The 20,641-nt window shown below is 33.6% G+C and overlaps 2 protein-coding genes across 6 annotated transcripts; both read left to right on the top strand.

The window, feature by feature from the left end:
* The first annotated feature begins 962 nt into the window (after positions 1–962).
* LOC117927346 lies at positions 963–8,590 on the top strand. Of its 5 annotated transcripts, none has more exons than XM_034846836.1 (5): positions 963–1,071; positions 5,911–6,090; positions 6,207–6,716; positions 7,304–7,493; positions 8,175–8,590. In XM_034846836.1, exons 2-5 carry the CDS (start codon positions 6,044–6,046, stop codon positions 8,376–8,378), a joined length of 951 nt encoding a protein of 316 aa, XP_034702727.1. In that variant the 5' UTR covers positions 963–1,071; positions 5,911–6,043; the 3' UTR covers positions 8,379–8,590. The 5 variants fall into 5 exon arrangements, with proteins under 5 accessions (XP_034702727.1, XP_034702725.1, XP_034702728.1 ...); XM_034846834.1 differs by having other exon boundaries at positions 5,901–6,090; XM_034846837.1 differs by having other exon boundaries at positions 964–1,071; positions 5,901–6,121.
* Positions 8,591–13,966: 5,376 nt separating this feature from the next.
* Positions 13,967–20,641, top strand: LOC117926268 (uncharacterized protein C227.17c). Its single transcript, XM_034845354.1, has 3 exons — positions 13,967–14,133; positions 16,668–16,786; positions 20,346–20,641. The coding sequence occupies exons 1-3, from the start codon at positions 14,043–14,045 to the stop codon at positions 20,457–20,459; spliced, it is 324 nt and encodes a 107-aa protein (XP_034701245.1). The 5' UTR covers positions 13,967–14,042; the 3' UTR covers positions 20,460–20,641.

Genomic DNA, 20,641 nt, shown 5'->3' with positions numbered 1-20,641 from the left:
GTATAAATAATCAAGAGCATAAAAAATTTGTAACTAAGAGGATTATTATTTTTGTTTTTATTTACAAAAGGTTATTGGGCTTGGAAACAAGATCAATGGGAACTCCGATCCATGCCCTACAATGACCAAGACAAAGGGTCATGATCTTGCGAGAGTGAGTTAACTCCAAAAATCCGAGCTTGAATTTTGAAAATGGACAAATTTTCATAAAAATAAAATCAAAATTATTGTTAAAAAACAAAGGTAATAAATCAAAAAAGTTATAACAACTCGAGTTTTATTTATTTTTAAATTATTGAAGTATTAAAAAAAATTCTATTTCAAAATTTAAAAATGATTTTTAGAGGCATAAAGTAATTTCATATCTATTATTATATTTTATACAAAAAAATTATTATTTTTTATTTTTTAAAAATAGAAAATAACTTATGATAATAGCACTTTTATGAAAATGTTTTTTTTTTTTAATAATTTGGTTAGACTATGTTTTGTTATTTAATATCAGACAAAAAAATAAGTAAAATAAATATAAGATTACCAACAATTGGAGAAGGCGTTGGCAGATCGTGGCGGTTATTAACTTCCACCGTTGTTAGGAATTTCGGAAACTTTCGGTTCAAACTTCCAAGGGTTTAGCCAACAACCGTAGCAAAGCTTGAGACAAACCTTTCAACTACCAGGACCATGCGCCAACAACTGCAAGTATGCTTCATAACTTCCCTTTCTTTTTGTCTCTTTCGCTAGTATTTTTCTTTTTAAAAAACCTAACTCATGAATATTAAAAATAAAACCAACTTAAACTTTATTAAAATTTTAAAAGGTTGAAATTCTTGTAGAATTTGATCAAGAGATTTATGAGGTAAATCTTAAAGCGGACCGGTTACAGCCCATTAGTTAAAACTTGGGCCGGCCCATGTCTAGCCTATTATTCCTCGACTGAACCCACCTAGCCCCAATTTCTCTTTCGCTGCGTTTCGGTCGAGCACGACGGCATTCACTCTCTGCTCACACAAAAGCATTCGATTGATACCTTCTCCAAACGCTGCGTTTCGGTCGATATCTGAGTTTAAGGTACTGTTTCAATCTGTATTCCCAATTCAGTCAATCGACTTCTAGGTTAAATACATCGTTTGGATGCTGAGAAATAGTGAGAAAATTAAAGAAAATTTTGAATCGTAAATCTTTCACCATTAGAGCTCGAGAATACAAAAAAATTTACTTTATCTAAAAATCACTTGATCCTGAAGTTTAGTTTTTTTTTTTTTTTTCAAACTTTTTATTAGTTTTGGATTGTTGACAGCATGTAAAGTGAGAGAGATAACATAGTGATCAAAATGTGGTTTTCTTTTATTATTTCTTCATTTTCCTGGTAACCAAACAGAGGGTACCAATAAGTCGGGAATATAGAAGCATGCCACTTTACCAGAAATTTACAGAGGGCCTTTTTCTTTTTTTCTTTTTGGAACCAAAATATGAGAAATGAGTCGTCTTTTTTTTTTTTTAATTGTTGTATTTTCCTGGAAACAAAATAGAGGGTTAGGGTTTCTCTTTTAATGCCTTTAACCTGTTAGTGCTATTGTTGAAAATTTTGAATTCTATGATTTCATCATGGACTAAAGCTCAAGCTAGAATTTTTATAAACTTAATAATTATATAGGAACAATCAAGGATGAAAATATTATATATAAAAAATATTGATAAATATTTTTTTATAAATAAATAAAAGTACATATTTTAAAATTATTAAATATAATTTACATAAATATGATAAGGAAGAAAAACGTTGATAGATAAAGATATATTTGTAAATTTGATATTTGAATTTTAAGAATAATAAATATGAATTTTTGGAAGTATATAAAGTTAGAATTGAGTTAAGAAATATTTAATTTTATTATAGTTTTTAGTATCAAAATGAAGAACGATATGGTTCCATTATATTATTAGATGAAGGAGTCCATCTTGTTGAAGATAATATTTATTTAAAAATTTTTAAAATGTTTTTATTAAAACATATTTTATTATATTTTAAATAAAAATTAAATTAATTTATATAAAATATTTTATTTGAGATTTAATTTCTAAAATTTTATTAAAAATATGTCATAACAATTTTTTTATTAATATTAATTTATTTAAATAATTAAAATTATTAATAATTTATCTTATTTTTTAATTCATAAAATATGAGCAATAAAAACTGAAATTTCAATCATGGTAGTGATTTAATCCAAATAAAGATAAATAATTAATAATTATTTATATAGAGCGAGGGAAAGTGTTCTCATGATTTTTATTTTTTATTTTTAATCTCTACTAAATCTAAAAATCAAAAGCCACTCACTTCTCTTACTCGGGCATCAAGAAGCCCTTTTCTGAAGTTGCCCTCCAGACGAGAGACTCCCTAAAAAGGCCCTATTTTCCTCTCCCACTCTCAATCCGCGCAGGTACTAATCTAATCATGTTAATTTTTTTTATTTTTTTGCAACCCCCGAAAATCCATACCCCATTCGATTTCCGGGAAAATTCATCCTCGTTTGATGTCCGAGAAAATCCATGCAAAACCCCCAAGGAAAACCCAAAAAAATGCTTTTCTTTTGCTCCCTGTGTTTTCTGGATCTGTTCCAGGGGTCTCTTTGCTTTTGTGCCATTGGATTTAACTTTCACGAACCATCCACGATTTTTGAGCCAGGCTGAAAAACACAACCTTTGCCTGCAAATCATGATCAGATTACCAAATAGCATCTTCTGTTTTTTTTTTTTTAAAAAAAAAAAATTGGACAGATTTTGTATCCTGTGCGCGGGCTGGACTGGTAGGAAATATCGGGAAATTTCCCGAATAATCGGTAAAAATACCGACCGAAATATCGGCGACTTTTTCAGCCATTTGTTGAAATCCTCCTCCTGCTGCTCCGCACGTCACTCCACTCGCGATTTATCGGTTCTAAACCAATATGTCACCGATTTTGTTGATTTTTTTGCCGATATTCCTCCTGTTCGATAATCTGTGTTGAATTTCGTTTTGAGGCCGCCCGATATCTGATGTATCAGTGAAATATCGCCGATAAAATCCGATTTTTCAATCCATGGTATCCACTATGTAATATGCATATATACTCTTCAACATTGACAATTAAAATGCATATCAAGACTCATCTAAACCTACTTGGTGCATTGTTTGATTAGAAGATCATGTCTGACCATTCACATAATCATTTTTCCTAGGAGCTAGCAAAGAGAAAACGCCATAAAGGGTCAACATTTTTGGAATAAAGTCCTTATTGGACAACTTACTGACTTGTTGTTTAGAGTCCATCTGCTACTTGTGATATGTATGGTGGGGGGGAATAAAACCAGGAAAGAGGAGGAATCTAGATCAAGATCGTGCTTTACATTTTAGATAGTGATTCATTCTTTAGCACCTTAGGAATCAAGTTATTAGAATTGATGAATATTTGCTGCAATTCTTTGAGCTCTCTATAGATTGTTATGGGATAGGTCTTATCACATCTCGCATTCTAGATTCATCCTTAACAACTCTTTCCTCTTTGCTCACAACTTTGAATTACATCTTAATGAGTCTTTGATGGTTGTTTTGGTGTCAATTATGATATTTTCTCCACCGGTTGTTTAAGTGGTAGAATTTCTTTCATTGAGTGAAAAATCTTCTTGCACCTATTTCTACAAGTGTACAAGTATTCTCATAGGCATCATATTAGGCTCTTTAATAAAAACACCACGGTTTTCCAAGCATAATATGAACAACTGTTATCAGAAAAACATCATACCATGTCGATAATTCAAAATTATTATTAAAATTAAATGTTACTAGACAATGAGAGCTCACCGAAATAGAGTTGTCATTTATCCATGGTATTTGTTAGGGGTTTGGATTTTTTTATTTATTTTAAATTTAGTTTGTCAACAAGTTCTTGTAAAACTATGTTGAAAGTACTACCTCCATCAATAATTGTAGTGCATAGTCTCCCTTGGCAAGTAGCACAAGTTTGGAAAATGCTAGTATGCTGTCAATCCTCCTCTTCATTTGCTCTTGGTATGTTCACCAATAGTTGCATAAAAAAATTGTAACCGTCAATCATGGTTGAATAAGTTGCTCTACTCCTCAAGCAAGCCAAGAACTTTCGCTTTGATACCAATATTAAGGTAGAACAAACCTAGGATGGTGTCTACAATCAAATAGGTAGGCTAGGGCTTTAGTCTTTAGGATTTAGGGAGAGAAACAAGGAATAAAAATTATGGCAGGGGGAAAAGGTTAAATAGCATATGGTAAAAGAAGGATAAAGAGGAAAAGATACAAACCTTAGGGTCTCACTAAGGCCTTTTGGGAGTCTCACCTAGCAAAAAAGCAATGGAGTCTCATTGTTGAAAATTGTTGGGTGTGCAATAAAATAAAATCACAAAAATGAAAACAAAAGTGTTGATCATTAATCCTTAATTTCATTTTACATCAATTAACCTTGTTTTATAGGCTTTAGAAAACCTTAAAGACAAAATAAAAATATGAAAAGGCAAATTTAATCTAAGTTGTAACTTATTGAGACTCATTTCTTTCCTAAAACTATTAAATCTTCTAAAAGAAATTAAAAAAAGTTAAGAAACTTGCTTTTGAAAATTAGAAACTTACTTTTATAGGAACTTTTTGTATTAAAGTTTGCAATAAAGAAGACTTTTAGATTCTAAGAACCCAAAATATAAACCTTTAAAAGAAATTAATTTAGAAAGAAAAAAAAAAGAAAGTTTAGAACTTCTCTTAAGGAGAATGCTAAAACTTTTCAAATTTTAAATAAAACTCAAATGTAAACCTTTAGGATTTTATTTTTTATTTTCTTTCATTCCTTTTTTGAGTAGGCCTTAGAGATTTATTTTCATCCCCTCTACATTTTGAAAAGGCTCAAGATTTTAGTATCATTCACCAAACAAGATCACTTCTAAATTCAATTTAGATTGGGATAGATACCATGGTAGAAAGTTGTGGTATCGGATCTTGACTTAGGGGGTTATGAGACAGATTGGTCGCATTAAAATTTTCAAAAAATTCTAAATTATAATGAAAATATTTGGAAAATAAATATAATAAGATGGACTTAGCAACTTAATAAAAGAACATGTACCATATTTGTTATTGTTAAAATAATCATATAAGCAAAAGTTGGAATTGTGTTTTGTTAATATTATGAATTTAAAACTCTACTACTATATGTGCCATTATTTTCTGATAAATAATTATACTCAATTCTAGTTTGAGTGACATAGAGGCTCAAAGTCATTGTTGTTAGTCCTACAGTTAGTATATAAATCAGGGTGGTAATTCCCATGCTAAGGATATTGTTGAGAGACTTGTTCACAACTCAGCTGTGTCGTAATGTCACAGTGTTACAACTTGAGATTCATTTTGCAATTTGTTCATAACTTGGCTGAACCACCTGTTTTGATTGAAAAATGTTGTACTGTGTCAAACTCGCCATTCCTAATACAACTTGATATGACTACTCTGCATGTTCTTTAAATCATTAACCATGTTATGCATAGACTAGATATTTCATTGAAAGAAACTGAATTAAGATAATGTATTTAGAATCTGAGTAAAACTCCATATAAAATCCTTGTTTGTTTCATAATGCAGTTGGAATAGATCTTATCCATTAAATTTTACTGAACCATGTATTTGGAAATCGTCAAAGCACAACTTTTATATCCTTTGTTGAAGTACTATTCTATTATTTATTCCTTTTTTTTTCAGGTTTAATTTATTAGGATATGTTACCCTTTTTTCTTTTCCCTGTTGGTACTTATGTTGTTTAAATTTATCATATTTTTTTCTATTTTATTGAATTTTCACTGTTTGATTTTTAAATTTTGTCTCTTCTTTTTTCTTGTAGAAACTTTCAGATGACATTCTAAATTTGGGGTTCCTTCCATTTGTGTCACATTAGTGCTTTCTAGCCTTCTCCTAAATTTTATGGGATTCAGTTGTCATTGAGCATCTAGCATTTGATGGAGCTGCATAATTTATTTAAGAAAAATGCTTAATGAACATTTGAATCTGGATAATTGGAAAGTGATTATAAGGTGTGTGTCTTGTGACGAAGCCAAGCATCAAGTAAAGGTTCATGAACTTGCTTTCCTATGAGCCTCTGATCACCAATAGCCTTTCCTCTAACCTAATTTTCTCTATCAATCTTTAGAAAGATGCAGACTCTGCAACGTCTGAAAATATACAATTGCCTTCATGCAGTCAGAACCACCAGTTTCAACCCCATTGGCCACCATCTTAAAACCTACTCCACCAAGTCCAAAAGCGCCGGTGATGATGAATGGAACAATGCCTGGGAATCCGCTTGGCTTCCTGAAGACATCTCTGCCAAGAACAGAGCTCCCTGGGAGACTGATGTCAACTTCTCATCTTCAGAGTCTGCTATTGTTCTTCCGTCTGATGTTGATGCTGAGACAAAGGCATTTGTTGAGGACATGACTGAGAATTGGAATGAGAGGAGAAAAGGTCAGCAAAAGCAAGAGGAGAAGCGTGATTCACTTTATAATCTTGAGAATATGAAGAAAGATTACAGGTTGAAGAAGCAGAGGCTGCACGCTGGGTTGTGGATGAAAGAGATTGAGAAGCAGGAGGAAGCCAAGTTGGGGGATTTGGTTGCAGGTGGCGGAGATGACATCGATAGATTGCTTGATAGCTACTCTGAGTATGTTTCTATTTTCTTTTGCTCTTGCAGATCATTCACTAGATTGGTGTTTTGTCTCTGCATTGAAATCAAAATCATTTATTTTTAATTTTATAGTCGAACTCATTAATCACAATAAAAGAATTTTTAAGGGATCTCCTGCCAATGCAATATAAATGTTATAAAAATTGAAACAGAATGACTTCAAATGCTCTCCAGAACAAGATGGAATGGTTTTGATCCCCAAAAGGTCTAAGAAATTAGGGGTTCTCAATATGCCAATCAGAACTGGCTGTTCTTTTCCTATGTATGTCCTTTAAATTATATATTGTAGGTTAATAATTAGGATGCAAACTTCTACTAGTTTATGATGGTGATCTATCAAATTATTGTGCTGGAATTTCTGGGAAGAATTGAAAGCTACTGAGTTTTTCTCTGTCATCAATGATCAGCCATGATAAATTGCTTGAACAGGAACACTTTTTTTTTCTTTTTTTTTTTTTAATATTATCACAGTTATAACATCTTTGTAATTTGTTGGATGTGGCAAATTTGGAATTGGAATTATAAGAATAAACTTGTTGGGCACAATGACTTCAATGACACAGGATTTTTGATGCTGGCAACAATGATTTCAATAACTCGAATATTCCGAGCTCTTCTGAGTTTAAAAACAAGCCTGATGGTTGGGAAACAATATCAAAGGCCCAAGATGGGAATATATGGGAGATGTCACAGAGGGAAGAAGATATCCTCCTTCAAGAATTCGATCGTAGAATCGCATACTGCAAATTCCAGGTGCATCAATATCATTGCTTACATTTTTCCAGTTGTGTGGTCAATAATTTTCATCCAGTTTCTTGCGAGAAAATTGATTAGTTAGTTACAAGTGTTACGTCAACAAAGGATACAGACACCTATAATGTTCACATTGCTCGCTGAGGATCCATCCCACTCCATGTTGAGTGGGACACATTGCCTGATTGTTCTGGCCATATTACATGTTATTTGTTCTTTGATCTTGATAATCTCTTTTTAGGTGTGATAAGGTGCCCAGAATATGATTACTAGAGCAGTGACCTGTGTATGCTAGTCTGAAAAGATTCAGAAACCATAGTTTTATCTGTTAAAAAAACTATCCCCAATTATTGAAAGAATATTTATTGAAGTGGATCATCATTCACCCATGCAGTTTCATTGGTTTTTCTGAATTTCAGTAACTGTGTAATGTTCCCTATATGTTATATGTTATAGATCTTTTTAGGTTGCATATAGAGACCAAGCCTCTCAAATCTGAATGTTCTGCTAAGATCCATTCAATGCAGGACAATATTCAGGGATTGTAATTATGGACTTTTGGATTTATAGCTTGATGAAGACATGGTTTTAACTGATTTGATTACCAAAAAATTTGTACCCCACCATCGTCACTGCTGGATTTCTTTCATAAATGTTACATTAATTGAGATTGGTATGCAGATAGCGAGTTTCATTAAGACGCACATATTCAGCCGGAGGAGACCCATCGATGGATGGAAATACATGATAGAGGAGCTGGGGCCAAATGCGAGGAAAGGGAAGGGCAGTGTTTCAAGGTTACCTAGCATATCAGATGCATCAACTCAACCTTTCAAGGAGGAGAGGACCACCAGCGGCAGTCTCACCTCCTTTAAGGGGAGGTAGCTTGTCTCCAACTTTTTCCCGGTAATCCTCTCTTGTATTTATGGATGACCACACTTAAAAATTTTGACGACTTATATATCAGTTAAGGCTAGTTTTTACATATCAATTTTATGACTTTATATTAAGAACAAAATTTAATGGCACGCATATTGTGCGTATCAGGCTTAGTTTTAATGAATTTTAACGGGAAATGAAGAATAAGCTTGATTTTATTTGCATTTTTCATTTTTAAGTTAATGGGTCAATGTTGGGTTTTTCCTCGATTTGACTTATACATAATTGATGGTTTAATATGATCATAGTTTGAAAAGGCGCAAGGCGTAACATAAGGTGCGTGCTAAAGCGAAGTGAAACATAATCTAAGTATGCATATCAATTTTATAAAATATGATTCAAAATTTAATCCGGTCAGTAAAAAATTTAAGATTTTAAATATTTAAAAATGACATTTAAAAAAAAAGGTAATAAAATTATATAAATTTCAATATATAATTAAAAATTTCAAGAATAAGAGTGTTTAAAAATGAAAAGAAAAACAGATAAGGGGAGCCCATGTCTTGCCAAGCAAGACATTATAGGTATGAAGTGGTTGGGTTTTGAGCCCAAGGGCACTTTATGCACGCGTTTTAAAACTTTGAATATGATATCCTAATATTAATATTTAGAATGATGTGATTTGTAGCCTCACTAGGTGTTTTGTTTACCTTATATATCAGGACTTCATATATATTGTGAGCTACTTCTTTGAAGATCTAGACTATCAATAATATGTAAATGGTAAAGGATATTTGTTAAATTATTAACATATTTTATGCATTTCTAAAAACCATAAAGCCAAAAAAATGTTTTCCTATGTTACTTTCATTTTTTATTTTTGAAAAATGGAAAAAAAAAATTACATGATGTTAATTTAGTCATTCTTCATATGATAAATTAAATAAATAAAAAGGCGAAAGTTGTGCTTTGGGCTTCCCATCCCAACATAATAGCATTTTCAAAACCCAACAATGGGAAATATGAGAATCATCTTTTAATATGAAAAGTATTATTATTTTTGTGCACTTTGAGTCTGTTCCATCTTTTGTGCTCAAATTGTCCCTTCGTTTTTCCAACTCAGTATCATCCCAACCTCCATGTCACCCTCTCTCATTTGGAAACTTTTTCTCATCTTTCTTCACTTCCGACAATCCAAAATTTCTTTCATTTCAATTCAAAAACTCAAATCCAAAACTTCAAGGCGTGTCAAAACGCACCTTGGAAGTTCAAGAGAATCTGATAAAAACAAAAATGAGCTTAGGGTGAGAGAGTAGGTACCCAAAAATCGAAACCCTAACCTCCAAATGCGTCTTAAACTCGCAAACTATGTCCAAGATAGCTCTATCAACAAGAAATAGTACCAAACATCTCTCCTAGACCATTGAATCGACAAAACCCTTGAAGAACCAAAGAAAACAATGTAGAAAATGAAGCACGGGAGACTCTTAAAGTATTGGGTCTTGACAAATCGGTCAATTGGTCCTCAATCGGGAAGAAAAGTCTATCGGAAGAGAGAGAATGTTTGTTCCATCTTTCGATCGGATATCAACCGATTACCTTTGGTATTTTGGTGACTATACCTTAGGTACTACTTTAATAATCCTTAGGTACTAGCTTAATCTACTTTAAGTACTACTTTCATTGACCTTAGGTACTATCTTAGTTAAACTTACGTACTACTTGTGTGAAAAACTCGGAACTTCATTTGTAGATATTACTTACTTCATTTATGACCCTTAGAGCATGCTAATATGTAATTAATTAGTGTGGTCAATTGGTTCACCTTTGGTATTTTGGTGATTGTACCTTAGGTACTACCTTAATAAGCCTTAGGTACCATCTTAATTTACTTTAAGTACTGACTTAACCGACCTTAGTAAAACTTGGGTACTACCTACCACACTAATTAATCATATAATAACATGCTCTAAAGGTCACAAATGACGTAAGTAAAATCCACAAATAAAGTTCCGATGCTTTAGATAGGTAGTACCCAAGTTTTTCTAAGGTAGTACTTAAGGTTGGTTAAGGTAGTACCTAAGATAGATTAAGATAGTACTTAAGGGCTATTGAGATAATACATAAGGTACATTCACCAAAATACCAAAGGTGAACCAATTGATCACATTAATTAATCACATGATAACATGCTCTAAGGGTCATAAATGAAGTAAGTAATATCCACAAATGAAGTTCCGATGCTTTAGATAGGTAGTACCCAAGTTTTACTAAGGTAGTATCTAAGGTTGGTTAAGGTAGTACCTAAGATAGATTAAAGTAGTACGTAAGGGCTATTATGGTAGTACTTAAAGTTCAGTCACCAAAATACAAAAGGTGAACCAATTGACCACACTAATTAATCACATAATGACATGCTCTAAGGGTCACAAATGAAGTAAGTAATATCCACAAATGAAGTTCTGAACCTTCACACAAGTAGTACACAAGTTTAACTAAGGTAGTACCTAAGGTTGGTTAAGGTAGTACCTAAAGTAGATTAAGGTAGTACCTAAGGGCTATTAAGGTAGTACCTAAGGTACTGTCACCAAAATACCAAAGGTGATTAGTCGAAGTTTGATCGAAAGATGGAACAAACATTCTATCTCTTCTAGTAGACTTTTCTTCCCGATCGAGGACTGGTCAAGGATCGGTCGATTGGTTCGTTGGGACCCAATACTTCGAGAGTCTCACGCGCTTCATTTTTCTACACTGTTTCCTTTGGTTCTTCAAGGGCTTTGCTGATCCAGTGGTCTAGTTGAGATGTTTGGTGCTATTTCTTGCCGATAGAACTATCTTGGACACAGATTTGTGAGTTTAGGACTCATTTGGAGGTTAGGGTTTCGATTTTTGGGTACCTACTCTGTCCACTTGATCTCCATTTCGTTTTTCCCGAATTCTCTTGGACTTTCAAGTGCGTTTTGACACTGCCTTGGAGTTTTGGATTTGGGTTTCTGAACTTAAATGAGAGAAATTTTAGGTTGTTGGAAGTGAAGAAAGATGAGAGAAAGCTTCCAAGTGAGAGAGAGTGACATGAAGGTTGAGATGATGTTGAGTTGGAGAAATGGAGGGGCAATTTGGGCACAGAAGATGGAGCCGACTCAGAGTGCACAAAAATGATAATACTTTTCATATTAGAAGTTGATTATCATATTTCCCATTATTGGGTTTTGAAAATGCTATTATATTGGGAGGGGAAGCTCAAAGCATAACTTTCCCAAAAAAAAAAGGAAATGAAATGATTGTCTTTTAATCAAGGCGAGAGAGACATTTAATATATATATATATGTATATAATATAATGCTCTCTATTTGATTTTTTTGTTAAACAAATAGGTTCAAAACCATGCAATGCTTAATACAAAATATTTAATAATTTTTAAAAATAATTTAAAATTCAAAACCGATTCAACTAGTATTAGAAAGTTATGTAGCTCAAAACCGATCGAATTAATAGTAAAAAGTCACTGACCTAAATCCATTTTGAATGACTGTTAATTTCCTTTATATAATCATAATTTTGTGAATTTTTTCTCTAGGTAAATAAGCTTCAAATTAAACAAAACATATTATGTTGGATTTACTAATAAGTCTAGTAATTTTTAAAAATAATTTAAAACTCAAATAATGAACCAATAAATACCAAAAATTTATGGATGCAAAAATTGGTACTCTATTGCTTTTCTTTTTCATCAAATCATTTTTTTTCTCACTAGTGAATTTCAAATTAAGCGAGACTTTTATTGGATTTATTAATACAATAAGTAATTTAAAACTAAAAAGTATATATAATCGCAAAAAAAAGTAATAGACAATTAAATGAATAAGTGCAAAATAAAAGATTCATTAAATATATAGTTATGACTTTATTGTTTCTCTTGTACACATAATTATATTTTACGAATTTTCTCAATAAATTGATTTTAAATTAAATGAAACACATAAAAAAAATTTAATGAATTAAATTATCATTAAATTGGATTTCAAAATTGTAACAGTGTAGTTCAACAAATTTTGGGTTTGATAAGTGATAGGTTCTACCCATCAAACATGTGGCATGCAACTCAACTCAAAAGGTTATATGTGATGAAATTTAATTGCTATGAAATTAAGTCTTCAAAAAGGAATCAAATCAAACAATTAAAGTACTAATTAACCCATCAAATTATGGGAATTTTAAATTGAATTCTTTAACTTTACTTATAAATACGTGTGACTTCTTTTGAGGGGAGGAGAGTGAAAACAACTTCATATAGGAAAAAAGATTTTACAAAGAAAAAAAGACTTCATAAAATTTTCTTACAAGTTGGAGAAATCAAAGTGCTATACATATGTTTTTTGTCTTTCAATAAAGTCATTTAGAAATAAATTATTCTAAACCTTCGATTAATCTTCAAAACAAAGAAAGTGTTTTCATTGTTTTCTTTCAAATTGTGATCAAAGTAAATGATTTAGAGAAAAAAAAAAATCTTTTGTAAAAAATATTATCACTAAATCTATACTCCACAATTATTTTTAGTACAAAAGTTTTATTTGTATAATTTTTTTCTATTATTTTCCTTGTTTTGTAAGACTTTACAAAATTTATGCACACAAACACATAATTAACACTTTTAATTCTTTAATAAATATTTTAATTTTTAAGAATAATTTGAAATTCAAACAACTAAATAATTAATTATAATCCAACTAAAAAATTTCAGAAAAACTTAGGTTACGTATACCTTAAAAAATTAAACTTTATTTGTTTTTAAATTCATTTAGAATACAATATTAATAGTAATTATTAATTTTAAATTATTGTTTTTTAACAAAATAAATCAATTATGCTTACGAGGATTTTAATATTTATATTTTTTTTTATAATATTTTTTTAAAATATATAATTTATGATTTTATTATATATTACTATTCATATTTTATTAAAAATATACATTTTTAATAAAAAAAATTATTTTTATTTTAATAAGATATGAATTAAATTTGGTTTATATTATATAAATTGAATTTAAAATTTTTTATAAAATCAAAATAAAAAAATTATTTTTAAAAACCACTTATCCAATAGTTTTTTATTTTTTGAAAAATGTTTTAAAATATCTCTTCTTAAAGACCATTTGAAATCCTATTTATAAACAAGATTTCATCTTCATCGAAGTATTTTTAATTCCATTTTCGTACTTACTTGGATTATTTAAACATGACAATGAAAAAAAAAAGAATGAGATATATATTCTTAATTTTCATTCTCGAATACCAAACATGATCTTAAGGTGATTGAAACACTATTTTTCATTCAATTACGTAGTCAAACACATTTCAACTATGAAAATTTATTTTTTACTAGCCTTAAACTCTTAATTAAAATCATTGAAAAAAAAAATGTTTTTTTTAACAAATTGTTTTGATTTAAAAAAATAAAATAAAATCGAGAGACAAATTTTACTTTCAAGCCAAACGGAGGGATACTTTACGGTGACGTGCCACGTGAGACGGCAATGGATAAAAAATCCAACGGCCCAATTTATATGGGAAAAGCCGCAGTTAAATAAGAGTGAAGGAGTTCAAAACGACAGCGTATGCCAGAAAACGACGCCGTAGCATCCTCCTCTGTGGAACGACCGGCATAGCCATGACTTCGGAGGGCGAGGGCCAAGCCGCCACCGTTCCTAAGAGGCGCCTGTCCTGCAAGACCTGCATCGACAATCTCTGGTTTTGTTACTGTATGCTTTTTTACTTTTTATTTCCATAAATCGTCTCACTTCAGTTCGTTCTTTACTTTCATTTCCACATCAACATTTGTATTCACAGTTGAAAATTTCGATCCTGTTTTCTTTAATTGATTTGTGAGAATGATAGGGTTTTGGTAATGTTGGGTTTTTGCTATTATTGGAAGTCATGTATGGAATTGAACAATTTAGAATGGGTGAAATCTTAGGATTGCAATCGAAGAATTTGATACTTCTTTTGTTAAATTTTGATGTTGAATGTTATTCTGTTGGTTTCAGAATCAAGAGTGGAGTATTTTAGTAATGCAGTTGTCGTTGTTGTTGTTTGTATTTTAGGCTTCTCCCAATTGGGTGGATTGGGGCATTAATATTTGCCATGAAATCCTGCAATGTAGAAGATTAAGGTTCGTTTTTTGGTGTTTTGGGTTTAGGAAACTTTGATTTTGGTGCTTAGAATTTATTAATGAAGAAGAAAAATGTGTAGAAATTGCTCGGTACATGTGGTTTGCACTGAGATATAGGAAAAACATCAGATTGGAGGGGAACAGAAGAAGTTTGCAATATAGGGGTCTCAAAAGAAAAATTCTGCTCGGTACAATGCTTTGAGTCTTTTGAATTCAGAGTGGAGATGCAGATGTCTTAGAACATTACATTGCCCCTCTTTCCAGAGTGTCTGAAAAATCATGTGGCACCATCTTCTCCTCGTGTTTAACCCTAATTAAAAGACAACTTTTGGAACACTGTAAGGAGAGGAAAAAAAGTGAAGAGTCTTGAAGCTCCTCTCTGTGTGTAGAAATACGTATTGTACCCATTTGGGATCCCAAAATTTGGGATTCAATCAAGTGGGAATTGGACTTAAAATTCAACTCAATTTCTTGTTTCACCTATTTAGGTTCAGTTGGATCTTGGATGCATGAATTTTGTCTTCTGGTTTGCTCCATCTAATGCTATATTTTCTGTTAACATCACATACTCTTGGACTCGTCATCCTGCTCAGTATTAGGCTCACATCATTCTTCCATAAGAAACAATTTGCATGAGTCATATATTCTCATAGATTCTTTGGTCCTAGGCTGTTTGCAGGTCTAATCCTCCCTCTAATATTAAGTATGTTGTGGTTCTTGTGGAAACCCTAGCTCTTGTACCAGAAATAAAGCAGCATGAATGTCTACTTTTAGCAATTCTTAATATAAACTTAAGGCAATGCACAATTAAACTACAAAGAAGTTAGAAACTGGATGATCTATTGCCAACCACTACCATTATCTCCAAAAATAACAAGTAAAAATAATGAAAATTTGAGAATTGAAAGAGTGAAGAATAGGTTTTGTACGCAAAATTGTTCCCAGATCCAACTGTTGCTAATTATCTAACATGAGAAGTAATGTCCTTTGCCACAATTTTCTACTGAATAATACTTCAACACAAATCATTTCCTCAAATTATTCCATAAATAACACTTTTGCAGCCTTTTGTAAGGTGAACCCCACCTCTCCAGAAAGGGAGAAAAAAATTATGGGGTACCTGGAAATCACTAAGAAGATAAGTCATGACTGTACAAGGAAAACATGTTTCGCCTGCTTTTCTTATTTTGCATGCTTTTATGGTTTTTTTCTTTCATGCCCTTAACCACCGTTTTCTGGTTTGTCTTTATTAGCTAATCTTTAAAGTAGTTAGCTCTATCAAGCCCCTTGTTTGGATATAGACTTACTGGGGACTTTTAGCATTATTATGTGTGGATGCATATTTCTAGTCATATACATGTATTAATGCCTTATGGTCAATCCCTGATCTCACAAGTAACTAGAATTATTTTGTAAAAACCAATTTTGATGGTGTTATCATGGTACACTTGTAATTTATATAGGCAGTTGACAAGTTCATAGTAATTAAAGGTTTATTAGATTTTGCTATAAAGGGACAAGGCATCTTCATATATGTCCTCTATGAAATAGAGTTACTGGTCTAAGTAAATACTCTTTCCTCCTTCGGGAAGAAGGATACATACTGATCAGTTGAAGAATATTCATCTCCTATAATCTGAAGTGGTAATTGAATGCCTGACAAGGTAGAATGAGAACAAGCTAGCAAGTTTGGAATTTAATGCATGTACATGAAAGAGAGTGGTCGCTATATGTATCAAGGAATGTGAAAAGCCTTGGCAGTTACAGCAATTTGTAGAACTAAAATCAAAGATACTACAATTTTATTGAAGCACATCCAATTGGGCTGTCTAGTTACCTTTGCATTTTCTGAATATTCAGTTGATATTACTTTGTAAAAGAATGTCCCCCTTGGTATTCTCTTGAGAAACTTCCATTTGTGTTATAGTGTTTTTAAATGGGAACCACATTCAAGAGCATTTTGGTAAGAAAAACAGGGGATGTGTGCAGTGCGTTGGCCTGTTCTGGTTTTTTGGAATGCTGTGCTGTTCTTTTGACTGTTTCTAACTCTCTTTTCTGGCCTATTATTTGTTCCCTTGCATATGCTTTTAGCAATAAAGTTGATGAGCATTTATCTTCTGACAGCTCCAGTTCATCAAATGCAGCAGTATTATCGGCTCGGCGTTCTTGATAACTGCGCTGATAAATGGAGTTCTCTTCTTGACTGTTTAAGTCTGAAAACAAAACGATCTTCTGAGGTGCAGGTGGGTTGTTAAACTTAATTTACTTTAAAACATAGGTTTTTTTTTTTTTTTTTCTGTTTCTCTCATTGTGTTAAGGCTACCTACAATCTTAGAAATAAGGAATCTAGAAAAATGTTTGCATGGATTAATTATCTTGATCCATTTCTTAATTCTTGGTTGTTTAGGTTTGAAAACAATAAATGCTCCGGCAGTAGAAATTTTTCTGGCCTCCATTTCATGTTGATCTAGATTCCAATTTGGGAACCTCCCTTTTTCCTTGTGGTTAACTTCATGGTAGAGTTCTAATTCGATATTTTCCTTGGTTCTCTTTCTTTTATGGTTCTACCTCAACCTTTACCTCTGCACATATGTGGCAGAAACTGGTGGTTGGGAGTGGCCACAAGGAATTGCATCGTAAAAGGAATAGTTTCAATATTGTCACCAAGAAAATTGGTAGCTGTTGCTTTCCCCTAACAGCATTACTTCATGCTATTTACTTTGTGTTGTCAGCATGGTAACAAGTTGGGAGTTCTGTATGGGTTTTGACAGTGGATGCTTTGAATTTGAAAATTAATTGGAATAATTTGTTAAAGAAAAGGAAACCATGACATTTATAGCATCTGTTTGGAATTTAGGAAATCAAGCTTCATGCTTGAAAAAATTGTGAGGAGAAGCAGGTGCTTGTAGCTATGGGTCGGGCCAAGAAGGGCCCTGAACCTTCTAAGTTGCTGAGGCATAAGAATACCCATCTAGATGAAGGCCCTCTCTGGTACACTCTGCAAAGGAGCCTCAAAGTCAATTCAAAGCCCTCGTCGAAGCAATGTGAAGTTAAGAGGCGTCTCCAGAAGCTTCTGCTGCTCAAGATCAATCTTCGTCCTTGGAAGTGGATACGAATCCAGGTTCTTCTCCCTAAATTTTTTCTTTAGGGTTGGGGCTTCTTCTCCTTTCTCTCAGGGGGATCCTGGTTCAGTGGAACTGATAGAAAGGGAGGTCAAGGGAAGTTTCTAGATAGGTGGAATCCATGGTGATGGTCATTGTATGGGAGAGAGGTCTGTTGAAGGTGATTTTACAAGATGGGAGGATGATGGAGTTTCCAGAAAATGTTAAGAGGGACCTGGCAGGCTGGGTGGATGTGGGGATAAGGGGAAAGTTTGCTTTTGCAGAAGGAAATCTTGAAGTTAGCCATGATGACATGACCTTTTCTGATTCCGGGTGGTTCAAAATAGCAATTGGTTGCTTCTCTAGCAGATTTGTGGCAATGCCAGAGACTGGGTTCGAAAAGGAGATCCTAGCCCTGCTTAGGAGAATGGAGTCAAGAAGAGGGGCTCCGACTTTGGGTTCAGCAAAGAGAAGGAAATCCACCAATGTGTCCACAACTACAAGAGTGCTTTGTAAGCTGGAAAGCTCAGTGAATTACATCGGTGGACCAAAGAAAGTGAATGGTGCCATCAAGAATGAGAGGGAGATAGTATCAGTTGGTCAATGAAGCTTAAAATCCTATCTTGGAATGTCAGAGGGTTAAATGACGAGAAGAAACGAAAAATAATGAAGTATCTTATCAAAATGAAAAAAGCAGACTTAGTGTGTTTGTAAGAAACCAAGGTGCACGAGATGATCCTGAACTTGGTCAAGAGCTTAGGATAGGTGGGTTCTTAGGGTGGGGTGCTATGGAAGCTAGGGGAGGAGCAGGTTGTGTTGTAGTTTTTTTAGGGTAACAGGACATCATTTTGAATTGATTGAAATGGAAAAAGGAGTGTTTTCAGTATCATGTTGATTCTGAAATTGTTGAGGATAATTTTACATGGGTGTTCACCAAGGTTTACTGGCCAACTCAGGGGAGAGACTGAGAAAAGTTCTGGGAAAGTTGGGGAATATCAAAGGGCTATGTGATTGGTGTTAAAAAGGGGATTGATTTTATTGTAGTCAGAAACATGCGGGAAAGAAGGAATTGTGTAAGGCTGTCTTCAGTTGTGAGATGCTTTTATGAGGTGATAGGGGAGTTGAATTTGTGCATTCTTATCTAATAGGGGGTCCATATGCGTGGAGTGGAGGCATGGATAATCAACTTTCATGAAGATTGGATAGCTTCCTGGTATTGAGAGATTGGGAGAACCATTTTAGTAATTTGTTGCAAAGTTGTTTTCAGAGTTTTCAGAGTCTAGTTTCTGATCACTCTCTTATTTTGTCGGATGAAGGAGGGATGAGAAAAGGAAAAACACCTTCAGATTTGAAAATAGGTGGCTAAAAATGGAAGAGTTTAAAGAGCAGTAAAATTGTGGTGGATGAGTTATAACTTCAGGGGATTGTTCAGCTTCATTCTTGCCTGCAAGTTAAAAGCTCTAAAAAGAGATTTAAAAGCGTGGAACAAAAAGGTATTTGGGAAGGGGCTTCTAGGAAATAAAAAGTTTTAGCCCAATTGGTTATTGAGGCTTAAAGAGAAAGAAGCAATCCTATCAACAGAGGAAGTGGGGGCTTGGAAAAAGGATGCCGAAGAATTCAGCAAGTGGGCTTTGTTAGAAAAAAAATTGCTTGAGGTGAATGGGTAAGGCCCTCAGAAGATTCTGAAATGGAGAGAGAGAGAGAGACGGGGGAGACCGGGGGGGGGGGGGGGGGGGGGGGGGGGGGGGGGGGGGGGGGGGTTTAAATGCTTTTAAGAATCTCCTATTAGAAACGGGAGATTGGGGACCTAGTTTCAATGAGATGTGTTTAGAGTCTATTCAAAGGGAGGAGGCAAGGTGCTTGAGAGAGATCTTTTTCAGAGGAGGTCTTTGAGGATTTGATAGGATAATCCAAATATTGTTGTATTCTCTTTTTTGTTTGTCACGGCAGAGCAGTGGCTGTGAAGATTAAAAAGATAAAAGAGAGCTTCCCTTTGAGAATTTGCTTGGCGTCATGGATATTGGGCTCCATGATTTTGGCCATTTGGGCCTTATGTTTAGGAGAAGCTAGCTGAGTTGCACAATGCCCTAAAGCAACACTCAGCATATGCAAACCTTGTGAGCCAGGATCTCAGGCCTATATGCTCAGTCTATTAACAACACCAAAAAATCAGCCTGTTGTAAGAGAATGCGCATTCTGAACTTCTGATGAATCTTACACGTGACCAGAGGACACAGGAGATTCATCTTTCTTCTTAATCTGGTCAAAGCAGGTTTGGCACAAGCCTTGTCTGAGTATCCATAACCACCCAAAGAAGCCTCCAGCTCCAGCCATCTCACCTAGACCTTTAATATTCCAACTAGGTGATGAAAAGTCAGGTCCATCATTGAGATGCATAGGGTGCATATCCCTGAGTTCTGTGTCTCAAGTAGTACCCTCTAGTTTCTCTCGGAAAGGAGGGAGCCAACCACGACCACTGCAGTGGTTTCCAACATTTTGGTCACCTGAGAAAACCCCAGGCATTTACCTGATGATGGCAGTGGTTTCCAAATTGTAGCTGAATAAGATACATTCACTTCAACTGTGGCAGAGAATGGCCATTGTCATCGATATTTTTACTTCACAGTTGCTTCATTTTGTAGCTCTTGGTTATGTCTTTTGCTGGATCCTGGAGGTAACAGACCTGATGTTTGAAATGCAGGAAATTCTGGAAAATCGTGAGAAAGACAAGCCTCACATCTGGACTTTTAGGACTTCAGAAGAATCCTCATCTCACTGGAAGGAAGTGTTTGGCCATTTAGACGACATGGAGTGACCAAACCCCAAATTTATTTTATTTTCTTTTTCTTTTTCCTTGGGCAGAGAAGGGACTGATTCTGTAGCCATCTCTTAATTGGGCAACCCATTATTTTCGGCTTTATTTTTCTACTCTATTTCATTCCATTTTCATTGTTCTGATTTATAACGTTTAAATATTAGTATTTTTTTTTCCCTCAA

Source organism: Vitis riparia, chromosome 12, assembly GCF_004353265.1.
Source record: "Vitis riparia cultivar Riparia Gloire de Montpellier isolate 1030 chromosome 12, EGFV_Vit.rip_1.0, whole genome shotgun sequence".
In the NCBI taxonomy this organism is placed as follows: Eukaryota; Viridiplantae; Streptophyta; class Magnoliopsida; order Vitales; family Vitaceae; genus Vitis; species Vitis riparia.
Note: the sequence above shows the minus strand (reverse complement) of the source record. Positions and strands in the feature narration are given on the sequence as shown.

Coding starts and splice junctions, on each gene's coding strand:
- LOC117927346 (XM_034846836.1), top strand. CDS start 6,044: ATGCTTAATGAACATTTGAATCTGGATAATTGGAAAGTGATTATAAG. Junction 6,091..6,206: donor AATTGGAAAGTGATTATAAG/GTGTGTGTCTTG, acceptor ATCAATCTTTAG/AAAGATGCAGACTCTGCAAC. Junction 7,494..8,174: donor TCGCATACTGCAAATTCCAG/GTGCATCAATAT, acceptor ATTGGTATGCAG/ATAGCGAGTTTCATTAAGAC.
- LOC117926268 (XM_034845354.1), top strand. CDS start 14,043: ATGACTTCGGAGGGCGAGGGCCAAGCCGCCACCGTTCCTAAGAGGCGC. Junction 14,134..16,667: donor CAATCTCTGGTTTTGTTACT/GTATGCTTTTTT, acceptor ATCTTCTGACAG/CTCCAGTTCATCAAATGCAG. Junction 16,787..20,345: donor AACGATCTTCTGAGGTGCAG/GTGGGTTGTTAA, acceptor TTTGAAATGCAG/GAAATTCTGGAAAATCGTGA.